The sequence below is a fragment of the Triturus cristatus genome, chromosome 2_1 (assembly GCF_964204655.1).
Source record: "Triturus cristatus chromosome 2_1, aTriCri1.1, whole genome shotgun sequence".
Lineage (NCBI taxonomy): Eukaryota > Metazoa > Chordata > Amphibia > Caudata > Salamandridae > Triturus > Triturus cristatus.
Window position 1 is genome coordinate 1,072,398,552 of NC_140581.1, and position 25,905 is coordinate 1,072,424,456.

General features: G+C 44.5%; 1 protein-coding gene across 4 annotated transcripts in view; it reads left to right on the forward strand.

Moving 5' to 3' along the window:
* The window catches only part of NFKB1 (nuclear factor kappa B subunit 1), a 272,410-nt gene that overhangs the window by 165,907 nt on the left and 80,598 nt on the right, over nucleotides 1-25,905 (forward strand). For all 4 annotated transcript variants that reach the window (XM_085636087.1, XM_085636099.1, XM_085636094.1 and 1 more), the window contains 2 exons: nucleotides 9,851-9,942; nucleotides 11,433-11,571. In XM_085636087.1, the coding sequence (XP_085492213.1) occupies nucleotides 9,851-9,942; nucleotides 11,433-11,571 (231 nt within the window). The remainder of the gene's footprint in view (nucleotides 1-9,850; nucleotides 9,943-11,432; nucleotides 11,572-25,905) is intronic.

Genomic DNA, 25,905 nt, shown 5'->3' on the forward strand with positions numbered 1-25,905 from the left:
GAGACAAAGTAAATGAGTGTTTGGCCTGAACAAAACATAGACAAGATTCAGAAAGAAGCGTAACCCTGACCACACTTGCCTTGGCATTGGGAGTATGTGGTCTCAACCAGACAATCCAGGGGTATCGAAAGAAGAATAGTCATACCAGGATGTGGGGCCAGGACTTGGGGAAAGATTACTGTATTGTTTGAGGTCCAGAGAAGAGGGGCAGGAGGTGTTGCTTGGGCATGCAGGCCCTAAATTGATGCCTGGTTCCGGCTACCATCAGGCTGCATCCACCGCCCATTGTGTTTTGCATTGTGAAAGAGAGGGAAGAAGCGAAAAAGAAGGGGAAGAGATGGTTTTAACATTAATAACAGATAATTTCATCCTCCTCCAACAGAACTAGCTCACTATTTTCTCAAAGCATTTTTATTGCTTTTCCAATAAGAACAGAAACATACAGTTGGAAGGTACAAGTGTTCAGATACTAATCTCACTATTCAAGATACGGTACAATAAAGAACTCCACTTCAATCCAATACAGAGGAGGAACATCTTGGACAGGGTGATTATTTAATATAATCTGACCCAACCCATCAATCCGAGAGGTATGACCCAACCCATCAATCCGTGAGGTATGACCCAACCCATCAATCCGAGAGGTAGTACTGCCACTGATCCAAATCCAACTGTAATAGGGCTTTGATTTTTATCAGGAATTAATTCCATCAGGAATTGTTCTTTGCTGTTAAAAATCTATGTGCCCAGTTACCTAAATCTCCTAGATTGGATGAAAAAGGAACAAGTAACAAAATGGCCCAGCATTCTTGTCACCAAGGAAAAAAAACATTGTGCCATGCTGTAAAACAAAGATAGTGGACAGAACTCCACTAGCCTTCCCTTTGGAGAGTGCATCTCTATAAAGTGGTCCTATCCAGACGCGGAAACTCCGTCTTACCATACCTTGGACAACATCCCCCATATAAAAAGCCACTCCACAAAGTCGTACACATGTTTTTCATTGAATGATTGGATCACAATCAGTTACCAAGCTCTATTGGAGTATTCAATGGATTAGTGCAACCATCTAAAATTTAGGCTTGTTGATCTCTCTGGCACAAAGCCCACCTGATCGAGATGGAACTAGAACACTTTTGTCTTGCCTTTCCCAGAAATGAGCAAGCACATGGATAATGTGTATCGGGGACCAACTCCTGAAACTGAAACTTTGTTTCTGTGCTTACATGCTACAAAAATACGGATTTGGAATGACACAGAACAACGAATGATCCAAATGGCCATCCATTAGAAGTAAATGCACAATCAGCTGTGCTGTAGTGTGGCCACAGCATGGCTGTTAACAGAGCTTATGTACACAAGTATACAGGTAGTGGACATTAGGTCAGCCCCCTTCAGCGTGTTCTGGTCTTCCCCTTCAGTCACTGCCTGTCTAATGCATCTTTCATATTTTGCATTAGCCCACAGCAGTGTTGTGCAGTTATGCATTTTGCACAGAATATCCAACTTGTTTGTGATAAGGCTACATCTAAGACTGCTACCACGTCAATGTAATAATGCAGTAGCCATTTTAGATGTTGAGATTCAACCGGCGTTGCCTTCAGAGCAAAAAGTGACAATTGCACGGAACTGGTTTATAGGCTTCAACCACAGTGTTTTTTGTGAGGGCAGACCCCTTATCTAAAATGGCCACTGCATCAACTCTATAATGCATTGGCCATTTGAGATGAGGGGATTTTAACCAGTGGCACCTAAAAGGAGATTTGCCGGTAGAGTTGCTCGATTCAGTGGCGTACAGCTTTGTAGTGAGTGTGCGTGGATAAGGTGTAGCTTATTTTGTTAAAAATAATCTTTTTCTGTGGGGCAAAATAGGATACATACTATTCAAAGCTGTACACCTTCATACAACAGCAACACAGTCTCAGTACAAGAAAGGTTGAAGTGAGCATCACTGCTATCCGTACTAAGCACATTCGTGCCACTTTCTTTTAGGCTGACTTTTGCTTTAGTAATGGTTTCTTCAACTTTAGGTTCAATGGAACTCCACTGGTAGGAGTAAAGTTAATTTTATGTTTTAAAGACACAATTGTAAACTATTCCACGATTTGCCTATTAGCTAAAACTTAGAAAGATTTACCACAGTATTAAATGAATCCCATATCACACATTGACATTTTGACATGTGCATTGCAAAAGAATATAACATAAATAGCTTCAAATCCTTCAATGTAATCCTGCAATGGGCCAATATGATTCAAATAAGCTAGTTGAAATCACCCTGCTCCAAGAAATGTATTTTTCTGTTATGCATACCTGATGTATTTTCGTGTGTCAACTGGAATGAGCATTCACTATGCACAAATGCTGATTTGTATGAACAGTTTTCATGAGTGAGCAGTCCTTTAGTGAGTTGCTCGTAGACTATTGTAGTGTCAGTCATATGCAGCTTAATGTCACATGTGCTGCTGAGGTGTTAGGTTAATGTGGTTGTTCTCTCTAACTTGGTAAAGACAAATATAGATATCTCTGGAACTGCTCAATGGATGTTGATGCAGTCCACAGTTCTGGGTTTACTTAGGGCAACATCAAATGGCTACCTTTCTAAATCCCAGTCCAGAGGTTGAAGTGTGTTAAAACAGCTGCAACACTCCTGCTTTCCTCATGGGAGGTATACAATTAACAATGCTGAGAAGCAGCAAAGCACAACTCCAGTGTCTGCACAGTGAGCCTGTACATGTGGCGAGTCTGGTCTTAAGTTGTCTTTGCTCTTATAAAGTGATCACCGCCTTCAGTGCGGCTCCAAAACTCTTACTGTCTCTTGCGAAGCCTGGTGTGTGCATGTGTGGATGGGAGGTGGTGTTTCTGAAGCCTTTCAAGTTACAATCCGAAGAATAGCACAGAGACGGCTCGCGGTTTCACAGCTTGGCTCCTGACACCATTACAGCCCAAATCCTGACAATGGCAGGACGCCTTCAGGGCAGTAACACTTGTACTCTTGCTTGCTGTGCCTTGGAAACGACGGCTAGCACAGGGATAGTGAGAGTACTGAAAAGGTTGCGTGGAATCTGAGTGAGATCCACAGTGAAATGCTGAGAAGACAGCAGACTGGCTGCACCGACAAACTGAGGCTGAGACTGGCAGAATTGGAGGGCAGAGAGTTGAGAGACAGGAGTACATGGTAGGAACTAAGATGAAGTGGAATGGGGCTGTACTGTGGCTGACCGCTGCAGAAACTGAAGCAGGCAGTTTAAGTAAGATTACGCCCCCACTTCCTGCGAGTGCCTCTACACCCACTCACTCTGGTTGCCAAGAATTTCATTTCACAAAGAATGGTACTGTAAAAGCTTAGTCTAATGGATTTTGTTGTTGGGCATCGGGAGTACAACTACCAGAATGCATCTGGTTGCTTAGTTAAACCCAAGACAAGAGCGTTGCTTTCTTAGTTACATGGGATAATCTGGTATACTTAAATTATTCTGCAAAGTAGTAACAAAATGTAAAAGGCTGCTGTGGAAATTGAGACACAATGTAAAATATAACGCAACAAAATGTTTAGTCTGAGATCCGCAGGAAAGTGCAGCTGCACTACAGGGTAAAGCAGACATGGGGATCGCCGAGGAGCTAAGAATGCAGCGCTCTCAATAGGGGTGCACTCCACCCCCAAACGACACTGCCAGTGTGCTCTTCCTCACAGTGACACAGCAGCACCTGAGACAGCACGTTGCACCTTGGGGACTGGAGACGTGCATTCACCTGCTTGACTGAGTCCACTCAAATGTCTGGCATTCAGCATGTGGGACACAGACTTCCCGCCATAGGGCCCGGGCGACTCCCTGATATGCGTGACTGATTTGGGACCCTGCTGTGATTTATACAGAGTGCGTTACTCTTACTTCAGATGCGTGGTACTTGGCAGGCATGACATATGTCCTACGATTACAAAAACAAAGACTCCAGTTAAGGAAGACTAGTAGAACTTTACACATTGGGAGGCCAATAGGTAACTAGCCCTGATGAGACAGAGAGAAAAACAAAACTATCCCTTCACTGCACATCATACTGCTACCACCAACACCACCACCACCACCTATCCCAGAATAACCTGAATATGACACGTTACAACTCGTACTAATACCACGTGTGTCATTACACCACTGGTATTACTACGCGCTGTCTTTCACCACGACCTACCATTACAACGCATACTTTCACCACAAATATGTTTCACCACAATCCATTACAAAGCAAAGGCGTGCGTGGTGAAGGTATACTCTTGGTAAAAGTATCTAAGGTAAGTTACACTACCCTGCCCTACCCTAAACCCCAATGTCCGGGAATGTTAATGCTTGACTTTTCCCTGCACAGTTGGACCAGCTGATGGAGGAAGTTTTGGATTCTTTCAATATTGACCCAGCACTGTTTAACCCCGGTACTATAAAAAAGAAGGCAAAAGGCAAATTAAATGCTGGTTAGAACTATTTGACTTCCTTTCCAGCATCTGGTAGAAAAATATCCGGAAGCAGTGATAATAATGGCCGGATGGATGTTAATGCTTGACTTTTCCCTGCACAGTTGGACCAGCTGCTGGAGGAAGTTTTGGATTCTTACAATATTCCCCCAGCACTGTTTCCCCCAAGTACTATAAAAAAAATGGAGGCAAAAGTGTTGAGTCAAAGGCTGGCGAGCCATGGTTTGATCTACTTAAATGGACGATTTAAAAATGATTCGCCAGCAGCAGTAACTTTCCCGCAGGGCCAGTCTTTGGGTCCTATTGATTATATATTCATGTCTCTTTGGCATTTTTACCTTTTTAGGAGCTTTGAGGTGGCAAAATATGAGGGTAGTGACCACTGGGCAATTACAGCAGTTCTAGATCTGTGTGAGCCAGTGTCCCCTGAGAGGGTTCTGCCTCTAGAAATGTCGTATCCGCGTAGGCTTTCAACATGTTTAGATTCTATGCATCTCCAACAGCTAGCCACCCTCCAATTAGAGGAAAAGATTGATATTCACCCTATCTATGTTGATACAGTTGATGTGTGGTGCAATAATATTGCACATAGAGTTTTGGGTTGCATTTCAGTAAATATATTTGGAAAGGGCGTGCAGGCAGAATCCCGTCCCAAGGGATTAGGGGCTGGTTCAACTCCAACTATCAAAAGTTCAAACGATTGGTGCGACAGAGAGCTAGGAGTGTTAGGCTTCATCCTGACCCCTTAGCCTCCCAGGAACTGGTTAAACTTAAATGTCACTATAAATCTCTTGTTCAGATGAAAAAATCCGCCTTCTACCATAGTAAGTGGGATGAGATTCAGGAAATTATCCTTTTTAAGGATCGGCAAAAATTTTGGGCAAAGGTCAATGAGTTTAATGACCAAAATAGGGGCACATTTGTACGATTCTGGAAGCTCAGTGGGTCACTTGCTTGACAGACCTATATAGGGGACCCTCCGGCTCTGATGGTCCTCATAACATTTTTGGGCAAAATCTTCCAGTTACATGGTTTTCAGTAAAGGAAGTAAATGCTGTTATCGAGAGCTGCAGGCCCTGATAACATCCCAGCAGTATTAAATAAAACGAATAGTGTCTGGTGGGCCACAGTTTACTCCTCCTTGTTTAGTTGGATTGCTGCATCTGGCCTTTACCTTTCTTCATGGAAAGGGTCCATAGTGAAACCTATACACTATAGGCTTATTAGCCTCCTTGATATCTCACAAAAAATCTTTTCCAAGATTATTTTAGCTAAACTTGAGGATTGGGCCACTGAAACTAAGAGAATTCCATTAGAGCAGGGGGTTTTCGTGAGGGTCGCTCCACAATAGACCACTTTTTTGCTCTATGGGCCATTATTCAAAAGGCCATGGAGGAAAATCAAAGGCTGTGCTGTTGCTTTGTAGACTTGTGGACAGGGATATCTTGTGGAGGAAACTTGCCGCTTGGGACCTACCACTAAACCTTCTTGGGGCACTTCAATCATTGCATTCTGGTAATTGGGCTCAGATGGTGTTAGATAAATCTGGTCCATTATCGCAAAGAATCCCTATTGACAACAGCCTGCGTCAGGGGTGCGTTTTAGCACCTCTGCTTTTTAGTCTATTTTTGGCCGACCTTCCCACCTTTATATTCCAGTCTAAGTCTTTTTCCCCAAAAATTGGGAGCCAGCACATTGTCTGTCTGCTCTATGCAGACGATCTGGTATTACTGGATTATACCCCTATTGTTCTGCAGAGGAAGCTAAATGCCCTGGTAACTTACAGCAAGCAGAAACAGATCTGTATTAATTTGGAAAAGACCCAGATCTTGATCTTTGGAAAAAAAGTAAAGAGTTTTACTTGGCATTTAGATACACGGGAGGCGGAGCAAGTTGACCAATATAAATATTTGGGCGTGATCTTTAGGAGGAATTTAAATTGGGGTACTCACTGGGATGACACCAAGCAGAAGGCCCTATTGCAGGCTAGCTGTCTGGCAAGATTTAATAGTAGATTTGGGGGGCTATCCCATATTCCATTATTAAGGGTTTATGAAGGGAAGATACCTCTGTTAGGTCTGTATGGTGGAGAGTTTTTTTCCCTTGATACTACCTATGATTGGGACAGATTAGAAGGGTTAGTGCTTAAAAGACTCCTATCACTCCCCCAAGGCACTATGGTTCAGGCAAAAAGGAGTAAGTGCAACTTGGTCTCTTGGAATATGGCAGCTTATACTCGGGCTCTAAAATATTTTAACACACTGCTAGAGGATGATGAGGTGGTTTAAGTCTCCAAATTGTGTTGGGAAGAGATCCGAAGTAGTGAAAGGATGTGGGCAAGCCCGTAAGAACCACACTAACTGCACTTAGGAACATCCGTTCAAACAGTGGTACAATTACATCTTGGTTCCCCTTTCCAGGCAAACGTTCATTGAGAGAATCTGTTGCTATGGTGTCTGAATCAATTGACCTACAGTATCTAAGGAAGAAATCATCCATCAGCTTCTCGATCTCACACTGGGCCAGGAAAAGGTTTTTTCTCATTGATCACAGTTACCAGACCCAGGATTGAGGAATGAAATATTAAGGGTTCGGGTGGGATGTAATCCAATCTATTCATCCCACCCACTGCCCTTTGAAAGTTAAATGCTCCCTCATGCATATTCTTATGGATTATGTCTTTTATCTTGCAAATTGAATTAAGTTTTTAAGGCCTCTGTTTTTTAAATACAATGCTCTCCATAGGAGGAAAGCTGTGGCGCTATTGTCAGAAATGCGCTATGTAGATGTGGCAGTTGGAATTACTCGGTTTTTACGATCTGTTAAACAGAATTTTAATCATGAAATGTGGTGGGTAGGAGGTGCTGTGTAGCTTGGAGGGGGTTCTTTTAAAATGTTTTTCATTGTTAATTGAATTGTTTTTTTAGAATGTTTTATGGACAATTGTCTAAATAAACTTGTTTCTTACCTACCTAATTTAGTACCCCTGCAAGACCCCCCCCCCTGAGCCCCATTCCTTTCCCTACCCCAAACCCTCAATTACTACCCCTGCATGACCCCCAACCCCCAATCCTTTCCCTACCCTAAAACACCACCCTTGCACGACCCTCCCCCAACCCCCAGTCCTCTCCTTACACTAAAACACTACCCTGCACGACTCCCCGACCCTACTCTAAACCCTAAAACACTACCCTGCACGACACCCCCGCCCACCAGTCCTCTCTGTAACCTAAAACACTACCTTGAACAACCCTACTTGACCCCCAGTCCTGTCCTTACACTAAAACACTACCCTGCCGACCACCGACCCTACCCTAAACCCTAAAACATTACCCTGCACCACCCTTCCCCAACCCCCTTGTCCTCACCTTACCCTAACACACTACCCTGCACGACCCCCCTGACTACCCTAAACCCTACAACACTACCCCTGCACAGCCCTCCCCCGACCCTCAGTCCTCTTCTAACACTAAAACAGTACCCTGCACGACCCCACGCTCAACCCTAAAACAGTACCCGGCATGACCCTCCCCCCGACCCCCAGTCCTCTCACTACCCTAAAACACCACCCTGCACGACCACCCGACTCTACCCTAAACCTTACAACACTACCCCTGCATGACCCTCCCCCGCCTCTGAGTCCTCTCTTTACACTAAAACACTACCCTGCACGACCCCCCAACCCTTCCCTAAACTCTAAAACAATACCCTGCACGACCCCCAGTCCTCTCCCTACCCTAAAAAACTACCCCCGACCCTACCCAAAACCGTAAAACAGAACCCTGCACGATATCCCACCGACCCCCTTCTACCCTAAATAAGTGACCCCCCACCCCCAGTCCCCTTTACCTCTCTCTCTCCTCGTGGGTCCTCTCTTTCCTCGTGGTTCCTGGTTCCCTCTGGTCGTCTGAGGGGCGGTGCACGTCGTGAAGAAACAGAAGAGCCTCTGTTTCCTCACAACGATGTATATCGCCTATAACTGTTTTACAAGGTATGTGCTTTTACCACACATACCTTTACAATGAAATTTGTTGTAAAGGTATGCGCGGTAAAAGCGCATGCATTGTAAAAAAAATTTGTGTAGTAATGACTGCGCGTTGTTACAACGTATGCGTGGTAACGCTTGCGTTGTAATGGTATGCGGGGAAACAGTCGCGTTGTAGCGGCTGTTTCCTGAAAAACCCAGTTACTGAGCGCATTACCATTTCCTCTGACCAGCACTCTCTGGCTCTCCGTCCAAAGTAGCAAGACGACCCTCACAGAGCTTGCATGATGGTCCTACTCACTGAAAAAGGGCAACAAAGTTAGTGGGGGGGGGCTTTATGAAGTGAGATAGGCTATGGCACCTTGGATTTCCAGAGCCATGCAGTGGGCTTGCTCCAACAACATAAAAATGGCTTATGTTAAATTTAACCAATCTGTTGGCTTTGTTGCTATGTTTGCAAATGAAATGCAACAGTAACCTTGAGTGATGATATGAGCATACTCTAGGGTGAGTGATGGTGCCCGTGTGCCAGTGCAACCAAATCAGCTAACCAAAGGTGTAATCTTGCCTAATACTAATGATTTCCAATTGCAGGTCTGAGCAGGCAGCCATGATGGATCAGTGATTGTTCCTAACGGAGCATGCTGGAGTCATTACTGAGTGTTGGGGCAAATGTAAACACACACTTCCTATTACTGAGTAACGTGGCACATTTAAGCAAACATTTAGGATGTCTGAGTGGTGGTGTAAATTTGTACATGCATTAAGGATTACTCAGTAATGGGGCAACTCTGAGCATGTGCAATGGTGGTTCTGCTAAATCGTGACTTGTAGTTGCATTCTTGGCACAATGATGTCTTCTCCTGTGTAATTCCTAGACTGACCTACTGCTAAATTGTGACGTAAGTTCCCATATTTGCATTAATGCTTAAACTGGCAGCATGTTGGTAATATATATTTGCGGGTGTTCTTGGCATGACAGTAACACTCCGTGGTGTAATGTTTTCCTTGGCATAATAGTGACGGTTCTTGCCATTTTGTTGTCTGATATATCAGCCTGTAGGATTGGTGTAGCCTGCCTGCATCTATCATGTACTTGGCACTGATCTATTCATGCACTCAGGCAACCAGCAACCCACCATCAGTGTTAGTCATTCATAGCCTATTAACAAACTGACCCGCTACATTTCTGTACTCAGCCACTTAATCACTCATCCAAGCATACATTTATTCATCCAACCATTCATTCTTGATAGCAGTTCCCCAAGCACCCACGCAGACATGAAGACTCACTCATGATGGTTTTGTAGCGATGTTAAGGAACATTTTTTGTCCCCCTAAATTTAATGCTTGAGCCTGAGCGAGACTAGTACTCACCTCTATTCCTTTGATTTTAGATGACATCCAAATTCGCTTCTATGAAGATGATGAAAATGGTGGCTACTGGGAAGGATTTGGTGACTTTTCCCCCACAGATGTGCACAGGCAGGTATGCTGAATAGACACATCCATTTAAATATATTTGGGGTGGGAGACTCCAATGATAATTGTTTACAAATGTAATTTCGTGGAGAGGAGTAAAACCCTTCCAGATTTGCAGTAGGCCGCTTTATCGCCGAATTTTCATTGTTGTTTACTTTAGTCTTGGTCATACGGAGGGGCCCCATCTGGAATTGAGATGCAAATATCAGGAACCAAGTTAGGGAATAAACAAGCTCTGTACATGACAAGCATTGGCAAAGAAAATGGGTTTCTTCAGGACGCGTCAACGGGCATAATAGCTTGTACCGACTAGCACTCTGATTAAGGAAATGTGTTAGGATAGCGCCAGTGTTGTCACAGATATGTTAAGGCAGTGATAATAAGAATGTATATCAATTGAAAAAATCAGAGACCTGTATTGTTTAGACTAGGGAACTTTTTAATAATGTTTGCTTATTTAATGTGAACTCGCGTTCACGATAATAGATATTGTCCTTGATGATTTTTGTAGAACTGATGCCATTGTGAGATTGCTTATGTAGATTTGTGAAATTGATTACCTACCAGGGGTATGTTCTGAATATTAGGTTTTGTGTTACTTGTCCACGAATCCTTGCTTCAGTGTGATGGGTATGACACTGGCAGTGGACCACAGATAAAAGTAACTGAAAAATGCCTGCTGCAATGGAAAAAAATTGCAAAAAAGCATTGGCAAAGCTAGTAGGCCTGGCCTTGTTATGATAATGCTTTAAGCATGTACCAATTTTATTGGTCTGCATTGCAGGTACTAATACTTTTTATCACTTTAAAGCCAAGCCTCTTCGTTGGGTAGTACTGGGGTAAAATGGCAAAAAAGTGTTTGCTTTCTGCATATTATCCTTATCGGAGATAAAGTGAATGAGACAGTGTGATGATAGAGGGTACTTTTCAGATGTTAAATAGTTCCTCATGCATTCCATCCGAGGTGGAAGGATACATCCAAAGAGCCATTAGAAAGAAGGTGAGAGCAAATAGTCCTGTGGGCTGATCCAAGATGTGATTCACAATGTGTCCAGCCAACAACAGATGGCTCCCAAGTAAAATAAGTCACGAGCTGAAGAAAGCCGAACCAGAGCGGCTTGGAGTATGCATAGTGGGCATTATGCTCGCCATGAATGGTGCAAGTGCCGTTGCACGTCAAGCCTAGAAACGGAGGTATCGGGTTCAATGTGAGATGGTGTTTATAGGTGGCGCTGGATGGAGGTTTGAGAGAGAGAGAGAAGTCTGAAGCCTTTTGGACTTCCTGCTCAGATGCAAGATTAGAGGTGCGAGCTTGGTGTGTGAAAGGATGTTGATGCACAACCTGAGACCGCTTGCCTTCGGATCCTATCCTTGTATCTCATCATTGTAAGTCTCATGACGGGGAACTCACCACCGTCTGCGCTACCTTAACAGAAGACAGGCGAGCAGCACCTTAATCCATCCTCTAAGTAGCATTTATTCTTGCTTTCATTTCAGTTTGCGATCGTCTTCAAAACACCCAAATACAGGGATGTCAATATTACAAAACCTGCGTCTGTGTTTGTGCAACTCCGAAGAAAATCTGACTTGGAAACAAGTGAACCAAAACCCTTTCTGTATTACCCAGAAATCAAAGGTAAGTCCTTCAAAAAGGGCGAGACCGCCTTGCCGAGAGTTGGACTGGGCTTTGAATTGCAGATCCGCAGGGACTTTTGCCTGGGTGCTTTACTGTCTGTGCTGTCAGCTTCATCTCTGTGCTGGCGGCAGAGCTGATGGCACACTAGACGCTAGAGTCAAACTGATTTTCAGTCAATGTCTTGTGTTTTTTTCTTATTTCAGAACCTGCTTCAGTAAGGAGTTTGAGTGTGCTTGTGGTGAACGAATAGGCCAGTTACAACGCAAACTTTTACAACGCATGCCTTTACAACACGGTTTTTACATGGCAACATCCATTACAATGCATGATTTTACAATGCATGCCAACACAACACATTTTTAGAAACTACACTTACAACGCATACCATTACAACGCATACCATTACAACGCATAGTACTTTTAGGGCAACAGTAGTGTAAGTGTTGGATAGTGTAGGGGTGAAAATTACTATTCCCACTCCAGTGAATGCAACAGTAGGTAGGGTAAGTGTTGGATAGTGTAGGGGTAATCATTACTATTCCCACTCCAGTGAGTGCAACAGTAGGGTAAGTGTTGGATGGTGTAGGGGTAAAAATTACTGTTTCCCATTACTTACTTTATCATGCGTTGTAGTGGCACGCGTTGTAATGGCATGTGTTGTGACATGCGTTGTAATGGCTGCATTGTAATGACATGCAATGTAAAGGATGTTGCATTGTAATGACTGCGTTGTAAAGGTGGTGCGTTGTAATGACTGCGTTGTAATGGTTGTTTCCCGTGGTGAACACCACGGTTAAGAATGAGGGCGGAGAATGACTGAGATTGAGTATTATGGAACAGTAAAAAGGCAGTTGTGGAGTCCATTCTGGCAGATGACACAGATGGAGGCGATTTGTAAAAATATGGAATTTTGACAGGTTCTTTATTTGGTTCTATTGAGTATCTTCAGGTCTAATTGAGACCGCTTTAACTGTGTGGGCGGCTGGTCCATAGGGGGCGCGGGGGCAGCGCCCCACAAGGCAATCAACAAGAAAAACGGCTCACTAATCAGGCAGCAAGAAATGTAAGCAGACGAATTGACAGCTTTGACAATTCGTCTGTTTACATTTCCGGCCTGTGCTGGCAGCTGCTTCACAGCCTCAAGTGCGCATGAGTCAACAAACGCACAGCGCAGGCAGGCGAGAGAGCAGCAGGAGTCTAGACTCCAACTGCGAGTAGAGCGCTTTTTATTTTACCATCCCACTCCATTAACATTACATTAGGTATGCTGCGCATGCCTAGTGTAGTTCAGGAGCCTGAAGATAGGATCCTGCTCGGGCGGTGACGTACAGTTGCCCTATGCCCTGTCAAATGCCAGGATACAGCCGAGACGTCACCCCCAGTTGCATCCAGTCTTCTTATTTGCCACTTGCCAGTCAACCAAAAGAGCGGGGAGAAGTTAGTTCCACGACGCGGGACCGGCAGAGGGGATGCCTGGTAAGTTTATTTGATTAATTTCATTAATTATGGCGCCGCGTCTTATACCCGCTTTAAAGCGCATTTTGTATGTGCACCTTTGAAAATCCGTTTTACGCTCGAATTGCTTCTGGTCTCCTTTTTGTCTTCTTGACCTGAGAAGATTGATTGAATCCATTGATGTCGTAAATCACGCATTTGCTGAAAGCGCGAGAGCTTCCGTATGGTGAAACAGGCTGAGCCATGGTCTCTCCTGTACTTTCCTTTGCAGGGTGGAGGCCTCTCCAGCCTTGCCGGACTCTGTACTTTTTACATATTTTATGTTTTCTTTTATGGTACTTTCACTTGCATAACCCAGGCCCGGTTTTGTCGAGGCGTTCCTTGGGCACAATTTAATGCCTCTCTTAGCTGGAGGTAGCTGTGCTGAGTGATGTGTTTTTTAAAGCTACTGCCAGAGCAAACGGGAGCAGCATAGGAGTGACATTTTTTTTAAATGTAATTTGTTTTTACCAATTGCTATGGCAGCCACGGGACGGTGCACGGAAAGGGGAGACGCTTGCAAGAAATTAGAAACAGTAAGCAGAACACTAGGCGTACGTTTGCCAAAATGTGTTAATCTCTAGGTGTTTCCAGGATGTTCTGAGGTCACTGTGTACCTGTGTTGGAAGTGATTAGTCGAAGCGCTGGGTGACAGCAGGCTCGTAGCATGGGCTGGTCCGATTGATGCAGGGCTGATGCAGCATTTCATCCTCTCGCTGCCAGGGAATGAGCAGCATTGAAGTGTGTACGGTGTTAGTGTGAACTGGTGTTAGAAGTGATTAGTCTACGGTGTTAGTGTGAACTGGTGTTAGAAGTGATTAGTCGAAGCACTGGGTGCCAGCAGGCTCGTAGCATGGGCTGGTCCGATGGCACTCTCCCCCTCCACCCTCCCAGAGGCAGCCGCTCGCTGTTCAGCTGCTCCAGGGTTAAGGAGGGGAGGGCTAATGCTCAGAGGAATGCAATGTCAGGGCAGCAGATCACAGCCCTAGATAATGAAGCAGCGAAGCTCTGTGTGTGGCATGAATATGAACAACAGGGGTCATCCCGTTCCATGCTGGGGGTCTTTGATCCTAGCTGCCACTCACGCCACCAGTGCTGTTTTTGCGAATGGAACACCTCAAAGGCAGCTGTACAGCCTCAGACCACGCGCTAGTTAAAACACTGATGCCAAAAACATGGATTGACTTTTAGCGCCTCTTCACCCTGCTCCTAGGCCGTGTTCCAAGCTGGTGGCCAGCAGAATCGCACAGGCTGCGAGGAATGAATGAGTAACATCTGTCAGGAGCAGTCAGGTGCCTCTGGGTGCTGCGGGGGTAAGGGACGAGGGCTGATACCTACCAGTGAACAAGAGCAAAGCATTGAGCACCTCCAGCCAGCTAGCCTCGCCATCCCACTTTGTGCATCCGCTGTCAGCATGTTTCCTGCAACTGCACCCCCTCCTCGCACCCTGTGATCCTCTGCGACCGCATCCTTCGTCCATGAATCCTGTCTTCACCTTCCTTCTGGGTATTCTCTAATCCTGCAGCCTCCATCTGTGCATCCTCTACCAGTGCATTCTTCTTCAATGTGTACTCTATCCCTGCACCCTCCATCTGTGTTTTCTCTAACCCTGCATCCTCCATCTGTGCAGCCTTTCTACCAATGCATTCTCCCTCACTGTATCCTCGCTCCCTGCAACCGCCTCTCTAGCTAAACTTGTTTAATATTTCAAGACTATACGTTCCCACTGCTTAATAAGCCTTGCTTTATCGCTGCATTCATTTGCTTTAAAATGCACCATTTGGCAATCCTTTTTTGAATTTCTTTCTCAGGAGTGGGACCCTCCCTAGACCCCAGGTTTGTCAATTGAACTTGTTCACATCGCTAACTAGTGTTTTCTATTGGAAAGGGTAGAGCCAAAGCAGTCTTGCTTAGTACCCTAGCCCTCTTCAGAAGTCAGATTTGCTTGTCAACCCAGAAATTCTCTGAAATAATCTATGAGTTTTCTCTTATGAATGCCTAGAAGAACTGAAGTTTTAGTCCATTTATCACAGAAATAGTGCTGAAAATCGCACCAAAAAGATGCCAATTTTTAAAAAAATTCTTCACGGGGGACAACCCCCCCGAACCTTCCTTATTGCCGCAGAGCTCGCGCGCTATGCGCGCTCGCATATTTTGATTCATTATGCATTCGCCCCACCAGTCTCAAAATCCACCAGCCGCCACTGGTAGCAAACAAAAGAGAAGAAAAGAGCGTACAGGTCTGGATGTAGCTCCGTCTCTTCGGGGCATGTTGGCACATCATTGTCTACCAGCAGAGGTCAGTCGCAGCCCCTTCGAGTGCCCCCTGCACAGCAGCCGAACATACGTGTGGCTTGTCTTGAGAAGCCCTGGAAGATAATTTAGGTCGAAATGTGTTGGGATAATTCAGAAATATTTAGAGTTCTATGAGCTTCCTGTTCACACAGGTATGCAATACTATTTCAAGTACCTGTTTGTTTTGAAGTGTATGTTTTTTTTTTTATATATAATTAGAAAATTAAAAGAAGTAAGAAAATAATACAATATTGTGTGATCTGTTACGAACTCTCGACCCATTAGAAATGAGTGCCTTTTGCATTTCAATTATTTGTTCACGAGACTTGATTGAATGATGTTCTTTTGAGGTGAAAATTCATTCATTTATTTTCGGTTGAGAAACTTGTTCAGCCTACGAAATCGTCCCCACTCCCATCGCGTTACGGGGGACTTGTGTTCATTGAGCATAACCTAACAATGCGTGGCCTGACCTCGCTGGCCCTGTTTGGGCTTGTGCTGCTTCGTAGGGCCTCAGATGCCAGTGGACAATCTGGGGTGAAAGCACTCAGGGAACTGTGATGGGGACCTGATTGGGATTGGCCAGACCACTCAACAGTAGACTAGATACATGTCCTGGGTCAGCCACTCCATACCCCCCTGCCACCTTTTCAAAGGGGCCTCAATCTGCCTGACCTCACACACAGCGGAGTGCTCACTAGTGAAATACTGCCCAACTTCCCATTGTGCAGCCCAGAGTAACCAACAAATGATTCAGCTGAAAAGCATGTTTTGTGTAAAGGAATTCCACAACCCCGATGATAGAGATTATATAGAGCATCCCTTTCACTTGTATATTCTTATAGCAGATGCATCTCTGAATGTCTGCAGAGCCCACACAGTGCTTATAGATACAGCTTATGGTCTGAAAGCACACGTTAATCCTACATTAGTCTTCTTAAATGGAAAGTTATTGGGTTGGCTTTCTACAGCTTCAAAAAGAAAAAATTGACCATGATCCAACAAATTTGTCTGTTTACGAAGTAAATGCGCACTTTCTGGCAAGCTACCCGCAGAAGACCACAACAATTCGTGGAGCATCTTTTAAGTCCATAGGAAATTTGAGTTATGAACTGGCTTGCCACAAGAAAACAGAAAGTGCCCCCTGATTGTGTTGTTGCTTTAGTCCAGTCTGTTTGCAGTGATATTGCTTGGTACCTTCGGTCACCGGCCTCATTTATTGGAAGACAAATGGCTTTGGACCTCTTCCTGTTGGCTTTCTTCCATTACTTAGTTTTCCCTTCAGTTCTTTCCTTCACCATTATGTAATTCTGGTGATAGCTGGCTTCATACAGCTGTCTACAGGTGCATACTAGCACATGGCTAAAATGTGGATGTAGCATGAGGCACTCGCAGATATTTGGATTTTGGCATTCTCTCAATGACATATGATGTCAGCTGTAAGGCACCCTCAGCATTGATGTAATCATTTCTTTCATGTCATCTCCTGGGAGTGGTGTTCTCTGGCTTCAAGGAGTAATAGGTAACATAAACACACAAGCTACATGCATGAATGCAATGCAGCTCTGCTCTTCACCAGGCTTACAAAATAAATATGAAATGTGTGAGGCTGGCAGCTATTACCAGAGGTTACCTTAAACTAAAATGCATCCTAAGTTTTGACATCATTTCCCGATACTCACTGCAGTACTTGCTAATGGTAAAAAAATAAAGCTTTGGCAAAGCCAAGCAGTTTGATTTTAATGTGCTAACATGGGTTGTTTGTGCTGTGTCTGAGCAGCCTGTGTCCCCTGTGTCTCCCATGATTGTGCCCTCTTTCATTTCTCACAAGATTTCTTGTGCAGGGTTGTCTGTTCTGTGTTCACATGTGTTAGAAAGCTAGGCCTGTTGGCTTTGCTAGTGCTTTTGCTTACTCCTGTATAATCTTTCGGTATCATTGCTACCTGGAAGGAGAGCTGCCACCACCACGTGGTGCATTTGGAAACTGCTTCTTAAATTGCTTTTATCGGATGTAATTCTACAGGAGACAATTGATATCTGCATAGGCCTCTGTAAAATAGATCTTGAAAGATGGACCAAGTAGGACAATACTCGGCTCCATTTGCAGTGTTACATCCTCATCCTCGGCTTTCTCTAGTCATTTACAAAACCGTACTTCTATGAACTTTGAGGGTGAGAACAGTTCTTGCAGTGCAAAAACTGCCAGCCCCAAAAACCTGGAAAATGCAAAAGGAGTGAAAAACCACGAAAATCATAAACTTTCGATGGCATGCAAAACCTCCAGTGTCGCTTTGAAGTGTGGTTTGTTGAAAATATTATAAATACCTTTGCCAACCGATCACTTGGAATCTTCCCTTGCATCTTTATCTACCAAATAGGAATACTTGTCTCTCAAAGGAAGGACAAAGCCTCACTGGGGTCGATCATGGCTTAGAAAAATACCCAACAAAGGAGATCAGGGTGTGGGCAAACACGTCACCTCACCTTTGTACCCTTCGCTTTCTGAGGATTTCAGAGGTGTTTCTAGGGTCCTGACTAGCTCCGTCACTACCGGTTGTCCCAAAGATACATAAGACTGTAGCCAAATATACAAAACTACTTCCCCTCGCTCTGGTCAGGAAAAAACAGAACCCTAAAACGTACAAAAGAATTTCATGTTTTCTTGCATATTCACCAATTCTCCAGACCTCCTTCAGCCCTGCCTCTCTCCTCAGCTCACCTTCTAGAAACTGGTAGTGTTGAAATGAGAACGGAATCCCTCCTTTGAAGTTCACTCTTCTCTTCTGGTACCTTCACTAGTAATAAGACCTCCTGTAGTGCAGCCTTTCTCCTCACCTTCTAAATCACACTAGAACACGAGTCTCCGATTGGTCGTTTCCGAGCTACGAGTAGATTGCAGGCTGCCTCTGGGTAGCTTGCACATGATGATTGCCTAACAGTTGGTCTGAGACTATGAAGCTTGCCTACCTGCCAAGGCAGCAATTTAAAACTCTTTGTGTCTGGTTCTGTGCATAGGGGAAGGGGGCACTGGAGAACTGAGAAACCCTCGCTCTTCTTTATTTCTTTCTCTGCAAGTTTTCTTTTTACAATTGCCCTTTATTTCTCCCCTTTTTCATATTTTTCTGTTCTTACTTTCTGTTCTCCTTTCTTTATATCTCCCTTGCCCTCTTCTTTCTTTCCTTTCTCTCTCTAAATCCTTAACTTATTTTCTATTTTTTCTGTTTTCTCTGTATTTTTTCATCCAACGTCTTCCTTTGTCTTTCACTCTTGCTGTCTATCTGTTGTTATGTTTTTCTTTATTTCACTCCTTTTTTGACTTCTGTTTATTTTGCTACTTTCTTTCTTTTACGTTTTAACTCTTCCTGTCTTTCTTTCTTTTCCCCTTCTTTCTCTCTTCTTTTTTCTTTCTATCATGCTATTCTCTTCTTCTAATGTCCTTCTCCTTACCTCTTTAGCTTTCTATTCCTCTTATATTTACTTCTGTTGCTACCATTTTGGCTTCTTTCCTTTGTTTTCCCCCTCTCCTTTCTTTTGCTCCTTTCTTTTTTCTTCTCTGTTCCTCCCCTTTCTTTTGCACTTTTTCCGTTTTTTTCCCCGTCTTTTTTCTTTCGCTTTACTTTCTTTTTTTTTCTATCTCCCACTCGCAGTTCCTCTTTCTCACTCTCTTTTAACATGTTGCCTATTGTTTTAGGATGCATCCAAACTACAGTAGCTGCAGACAAAGGAAATAGCACAGTTATTTATTTATGTATTACCCTACAATGGTTCTACAATTCTGGGATACAGACAAGCCCCGCCCCCCTGAAATTTAGCAGGCAAGGCCCTCTCCACAGCTCGCTTGTTCTGTACCTTCCTTCTGACATTGGTGCTATTGAAGTTAATCATATTTACAACATCAAAGTAAAGGCTGCAAAAGCTGCACCTACCCCTAGCAGCATTCCTCAAGCACACAAGTGGAGGAAATTCTGAATCTATCATCCTTTCCAGTTTGAAGTTAGTGGATAATAAAAGTGCACCCTGAGTTGCTAGTACTTTTGGGGCATATATATAAGGCCCCGCGATAATTATCGCTCAGCGCGCAAGTATAATTATCGCCGGCTATTGCTGGAAAATGTCGCAGAGATAGCACGTTATCATCAACGCCCATCTCCAATGCGATATAAAAACCAGCGATAGAGGCAAAATGTGCGATTATCGCTGAAAATACAGCGATAATCACACAGCGATAGGCAAAACCTTGTAGATAGGGCAGGGTGGTCTCGAGGTTATAATACACCACCCATTGACTATTACGGCTTAGTTAGAAGAAAAGCAGGCATAAGGAAGCCTGCGATAAGCGCGGTTAGCGCTCCTTTTATCGTCACTGCACAGGTTAGCGTGCAGTTTGATAATAGGAGTAATGTCGCTTAGCGATATTTTCCTGGTAATTTCTGTATGTTACGCCCTGTGTGTTACGCCCACTTTGCATCTCATTAGTGATGCAAAGCTGGGCGTTGAGGAAACTGGCGCAGAGGCATGAAAACACCCAATAGCGTGTCTTTGCTGATAGGGCGATAAAATTATCGCCGCTTTTCACCCAAAAACGGACGCTAAAGCGGCGATAATTTTATCGCAGGGCCTTGATGATATGCCCCTACGTGTTATTTTCTTGAGCACCAGGCTCACCAGCTGCAAGAATACTGTCAACATGGAAAAGAGTCTGCGCTTTACTCTGGGGTTTCTCTTTGACATGCAGCTACTTATATTCCATCAGGGTGAGCAGATATGAAAGACGCTTTGGCAATATACTTCCATGGTCCTCAAACTAAGGAATGTGCTACTTCTAAGGGGCAGAATACTTTTAAGCCCCACTTCGGCCACGCAAACTGCCTTCTCCTCGAAAGTTTTAAATGTTCATTTTTTATATTGTCACATGTAAAGCACACCTGGGGCTGTATTATATAAGTGCCTTGGGGTGTAATGGGCGTTTGCGCTGGTTTTGCACACGCCAGGGACACTTTGGTATTACAGAAGGGGCTGCAGACACTTGCGAGGCCCCTTCTGTAATACCATTAGCGCTGGCAAACCTAAAGCACCAGTGCTATCTTCAGAGGGTGTTTGCTCATTTGCATGGGGTGTGGCCCTATGCAAATGAGGGAATCCCTTTGCCTCTACGCCCATGGCGTATTACAGGCGTGGGCGCAGAGGGAAAGAAAGTCTAAGGAGGCACACTGACAGTATGCCACCTAAAAGGTGGCACACTGTCAGTGCGCCCTCTGGAGGGGGGCGGAGGTCCCTTTGACCCCACAGACACCCCCTTGCAGGCGGGTGCAGTCACACACTGCATCCGCCTGCAAGGGGATCTCTAATCCCCTTTAAAAGTGCAGGCAGTTTTCCGCCTTCACTGTGAAACACGGAGCAGCTTCAAAGCAGCCGCTCTGTTTTTCACAGGAATGCGCTACCCCCAGGGCAGCGCGAGTTCGTGGCTGCCCTGGGGGGCTGAGCATGCGCCATAATGAGGCTCATATTCATTGTTTGCATAATACGGGCCCAGATGCATTTTGCTACACATCAAAACGTATACACAACTACTGTTTCACTAAGTCGACCTGTGCTGCTATGTGGGACTCACCGAAGCACATTACCACACCCAACCTAGACAGCTGCCGCTCACTGCTCCCCAACAGGCTCTCAAAACACCTCCTGCCCACACCCCCACTCACTTACGGCTACTGACTGTGGTACTTACCCACAAATAGAAACAAAAACTTCTTGTAACACTGCACCATTTACCATGAGAAACCACTGTAAGCCCCCTCACACATTTGTTAGCCTTCCTGTTCCACCCCCCCAATCTCTTCTCCCTTTTGCTGCTCCTTTCTTTGTCAGAACTTCCTTTTCCATACAGTCTGTCTCAGTTTTTGTGTCCCTCCTATTTCTTAGTTTGTTCATTGTAAGACTTCCCTTGACCACTTCCCTCGCCCCGTGCCCCTCTCCCTTCCTACCTCGCTCTGGCATGCAGCCCTAAAAGTGTTTGCCTCCCTCCCTGCACCAATATCTACAAGTACCTGTGTTTTCCAGCGCTTTCCGATCGAAAATTGCGCCTATATCTGTGTTGTTTATGTTTTGTAATCCCCTCCTGTGACGAAGCAGATACAGCTTTATCATGGTTTGTTTTATCACCCCTGACCCCCTGTCTCTTAGAGTGTTGTATCGTCTAATCTGAAAGCAGCCTTTATAAGAAATAATGTATTGGTGTCTTATCTTGTTAAACAGCGATGAACAAAAAGAAGCTGCCTTAATATGTACATATTAAGACTTTTCTGGCTTATTACATACTAAGGCATATTGCATATTAACACTTATCTGAGTTTAATCTAGTCGCCATCAGTAGCTAATTCTAACATAATGCGATTAAAAAAAACATACACATTTCACTTTCTCATTTTACAGAAAAAACATCCAGTAAACCTTGTGTGAAAGTGAGCTCACCCCACATTCCAGTAACGTGTGGGGCACTCTTAAGTGGCAATAATTTAAACTAAACGTTTCCTGTAAAACTCTCACAATACCTGGGAGGATTCCTGGCGCACATACCAAACTGTTTAAGCTTGGTCATGTTTGAAGGAATGAATGTATGCACATCTTACTTTAGTTTCCACCACAGCATGTCAGTGGATTTGAGATCTGAACTTTTACCTGGCCATTCTAAAATCCTGAAACTATTCAACCATTAAATCATAGCTTCCTTGGTGTGTTTTAGAGCAGTGTCTTGTTGCATGGGGCCAAGCTTTAGCTGTTGAATAGATGATCTCACGTGTTCCTCTAGAAGGGACCCGTGTGGAGTAATTCATGGTGGACTCAGTGATTGTTCCAGGTACTGCTTCTCCAAAGCAAGCCCAAATGATCACCTCTCCAGCACCATGATTGATGGTTGGTGAGAAACTCTCGTAGTGACAGGTAGGGTTTGGTTTTCAGCAAACATGTTGTTGTACATTACAGCCACATTGTTTTACTGTTAGTGCATTTACCCTGAGTACATTGTTCCAGACTTCTTGTGCTTCCTTCAGGTGCTGTTTTACAAACCTAAGCTGTGCACTATTGGTGTGTTTGGAAAAAAAGGATATTTGTCTGGCTACTCCTGATTCTCTCCTAATTGCAGAAACATTAACTCTAACATGTTCAGAGATCGGCTGGTCTCTGGAGTACAGGGAAGTTTAGTGCTCTCTGTGTGCATCATCTAATCTGATTTTAAGGATAATATGCTTGGGAGCCCCATTCTTAGATGATTGGCAACCATTTTGCATATTCTCTGTTTGCAAATAATCTTTCTCACTGTGCATTGATGGAATTAATTTTGTTAGGAAATGGGTTTCTAGCCGTATACAGATGAATGAGCAGCAAAACTTCTTTCTCTGAAATCGAAATTGACCTGGCCGAAATGTCATACCCCAACACAAATGTCCCAGACCAAAACAACTCAGAGTTTCTAATTTGATGCACCAATGGTTGAACTTTCTGATGGGCAAAAAAAATCACATGTAGTTGTTTGACAACTCCTGATTCTAGATCCCTTCGTTGAGTGATAGCACTAAGGGTGCACTTATCTTTTTAGGTCGAGGACTACCGGTCTGCCGAAGGCAGAACCGGAAGTCGGAAGATTTAATGTTTTCTAGAGTGGCTATTTAGCCCGCCTCTCTTTTTGCTTCTCCTCCATTGGCTGGCTTCCTAAACGGAGGCCAGCCATTGGAGAAGAGAGCCGTCCCTCCAAATAGGCTCCGTCTTTTTCAGATTCGGGGGCGTGTTTCTTGCTGTTCTTTCCACTTTTTAGCCACGCCCTTTTAGAACAGCAGGAACACGCCCCCGAATCCGAAAAAGTTTCGGAGCTTCCATCCGCCATTTTTTCCCTATCGTCTGGCCGTGAGGATCCATCCGTCCGGCGCTGTGTTCATGCCCCATGCAAGCAAGTGTGGGATGATGCTCACTGCCGGGAGATGGCGAAGGCTGCTTCTGTGCAAGTCCCAGGATCTAGTGCCCGGGGCCGTTGGAGACCTGACTCCAGCCCTGGTCACAGCAGGTACGACAGTCCTCCTTCAGACCAAAGACGCAGATTCCCGGTGCTCCCCTGCAGTGCTGTCAGCCTTCTATGGAGGACAGACATTTACAAGACTCTGGCAAAAGGCTTGCACGCACTTATTTTCAATTTCAAGTCGGTGGATATATGAATTTGTTCCATAAACTTATTTTCAATAAGTGTTTTGCTGCGTCAGTAGATAAATCTTATGCTCCGATTTGCACCAAAAGTGGAGAGATTTGACATGAGGAAACTTTACAAGTAATCCGTCCGATACCGGGGTGCTCGGGCTGATTCGGGCCAGAGAGGCAGCTGAGAGTGTGGCGTCCGCTGTTGAAATGTGCGGGACATACGGGTGGGTTCTCTCTTGGAGACGACAGGAGAGTGAGTGTTTAGTTGTGTGAGAGGAACTCCTGCTGTTGGTAGACCTCGGGCAAGGTATCGCCATTGTTTATCTTCAAACTAGCCTTAATCTAACCAAGTAAACATGTTAGCCAGCAACAGAGAGGCGGCGACATTTGTATTGTGACTTTAATTTTACCAAGAGAGGTACATATTGCTTTAAGAGAGCAGCTGGTGCGGGGGTGGGTTACATGTTGCATAACAGTGGCTGACGGATCAGGTGTCAACGCGCTGCTGCCCAGGTTCAACATAACAAAGGTTACAAGGCGATGGGGGCAGGGTCACTCTGATCGCGCGCTACAGAAGATTGACAGCCAGCCCCGTACTTGGGAGATCGACGGGGCAGCCATGCGGGGAAGTAATGCCATCGTTGAAAGTCCTGCTTTTGGGCAGGGGGGATGGCGTCCACCCGGTAAAATAAGTGGGGGGACGCCGTCCACCGGCGTGGTACCCCGACTCGAGCCCTGGGGAAAAGGGAAACCAAACGTGCTTGCTACACGGATCAGTCATCTCAGAACACATAGGACGAAGGATGCCAATGCTTAGAAGGAATTAAGAGCATGTTTTCAGGATATAAATTATGGAAACAAATGAAGGTCCCAGGGTGATGGCGTGAGCAGTGAAGCGGCATCGGGGCACTGACCGCTTAGTGGCATGTTTTCTTTTTTTTTTTTTCTATTTCGTAGTGAGACCACATCAGGTTGTTAACCGCTCGTCCTTCAGTCCCACTTTCAGTGGAGGGCTTTTAATAGCATTCTGTACCGTACCCTTGTCTTTTGACCTACCTTCTGGATTCTCTTTGCTTGTCTCCCTGAATGTCAGAACAACAGCACCACTTGGGTCATCATACGCAACACCAAACTCTTCCCACACAGGTGACACTACAGTGTCAGAAACACAAAGTATCCAAGAATCATGCCTGCTGCCTTAAACTGCTCCAGCGTGAATGTGCAAACTTACCTTGCACAAACACTGCACACGAAAACAAGCAAAAGTTATACTCCCACCGGAGCCAAGTTCAGCAGGGTGTGTGCTCCTCATCACGGGATCAGAACTCTGCAACATCTCACTAACTCACTTTCACTGTCTCTTTCAATACCTCTCTCTATCTCACTACATCACTACATCACAACACCACTCTGCTTACATCTCACTACCTCACAACATCCCTCTCCCTCACTACATCACTGTTTCATTACCTCACTCTTTCTCACTACATAACTCTCTCTACCTCACTACTCCACTCTATCTCACTACCTCACAACTTCTCTCTCTCAAAACATCACTACCTCACTCTCTAGCTCACAACCTCACAACTTCACTCTCTCTCACTCACTACCTCAATCACTCTCTATCTCACTACCTCACTCTTTCTATCTCACTAACTCACTTTCACTCTCTCTTTCACTACCTCTCTATCTCACTACATCACAACATCACTCTATGCTTATATATCACTACCTCACAACATCCCTCTCCCTCACTACCTCACTCTTTCACTACCTCACTACCTCACTCTATCTCACTCTCTATCTCACTACCTCACTCTCTATCTACCTCACTCTCTCTCACTACCTCACTCTCTATTTCAATACCTCACTCTCTCTCTCTATCTCACTAACTCACTCTCTCTCTGCTAATGCAATAGGTATCATATATGCAAAAAAAAGCTACTGCCAATAGAAATGACAATGCCATTTATTTAGGGATACAAAAATAATAAAAAAATAATGAGCAATACCAATAGCTCTACCTATAATATTGCCGAGACCATTGCATTGTAAATGCTTGTTTACTCCATGCCTCTGAATGTTGGCTGATGCCTTTGCTTAATAAACATTGACAAAGTGAAATGTGTCTGTTTTTTACCCATGGTTAGGACTAGTTGAAGACTAGATGAACATTAGATAGTCTACTCTACAATGAAAGACGGTAGAATCCTAGGGAATGTACTTACTTATGTACTGTATGCTTCACAGCAGTATTTGTATTCATTCAAATCTGAATCAAATGCGTCCTCAGAAGTATTTTGCTCCTTTATTTTTTGTAATGGGCCATTTTATCACTTTTCAATTTGGGGTTGCAAGAAG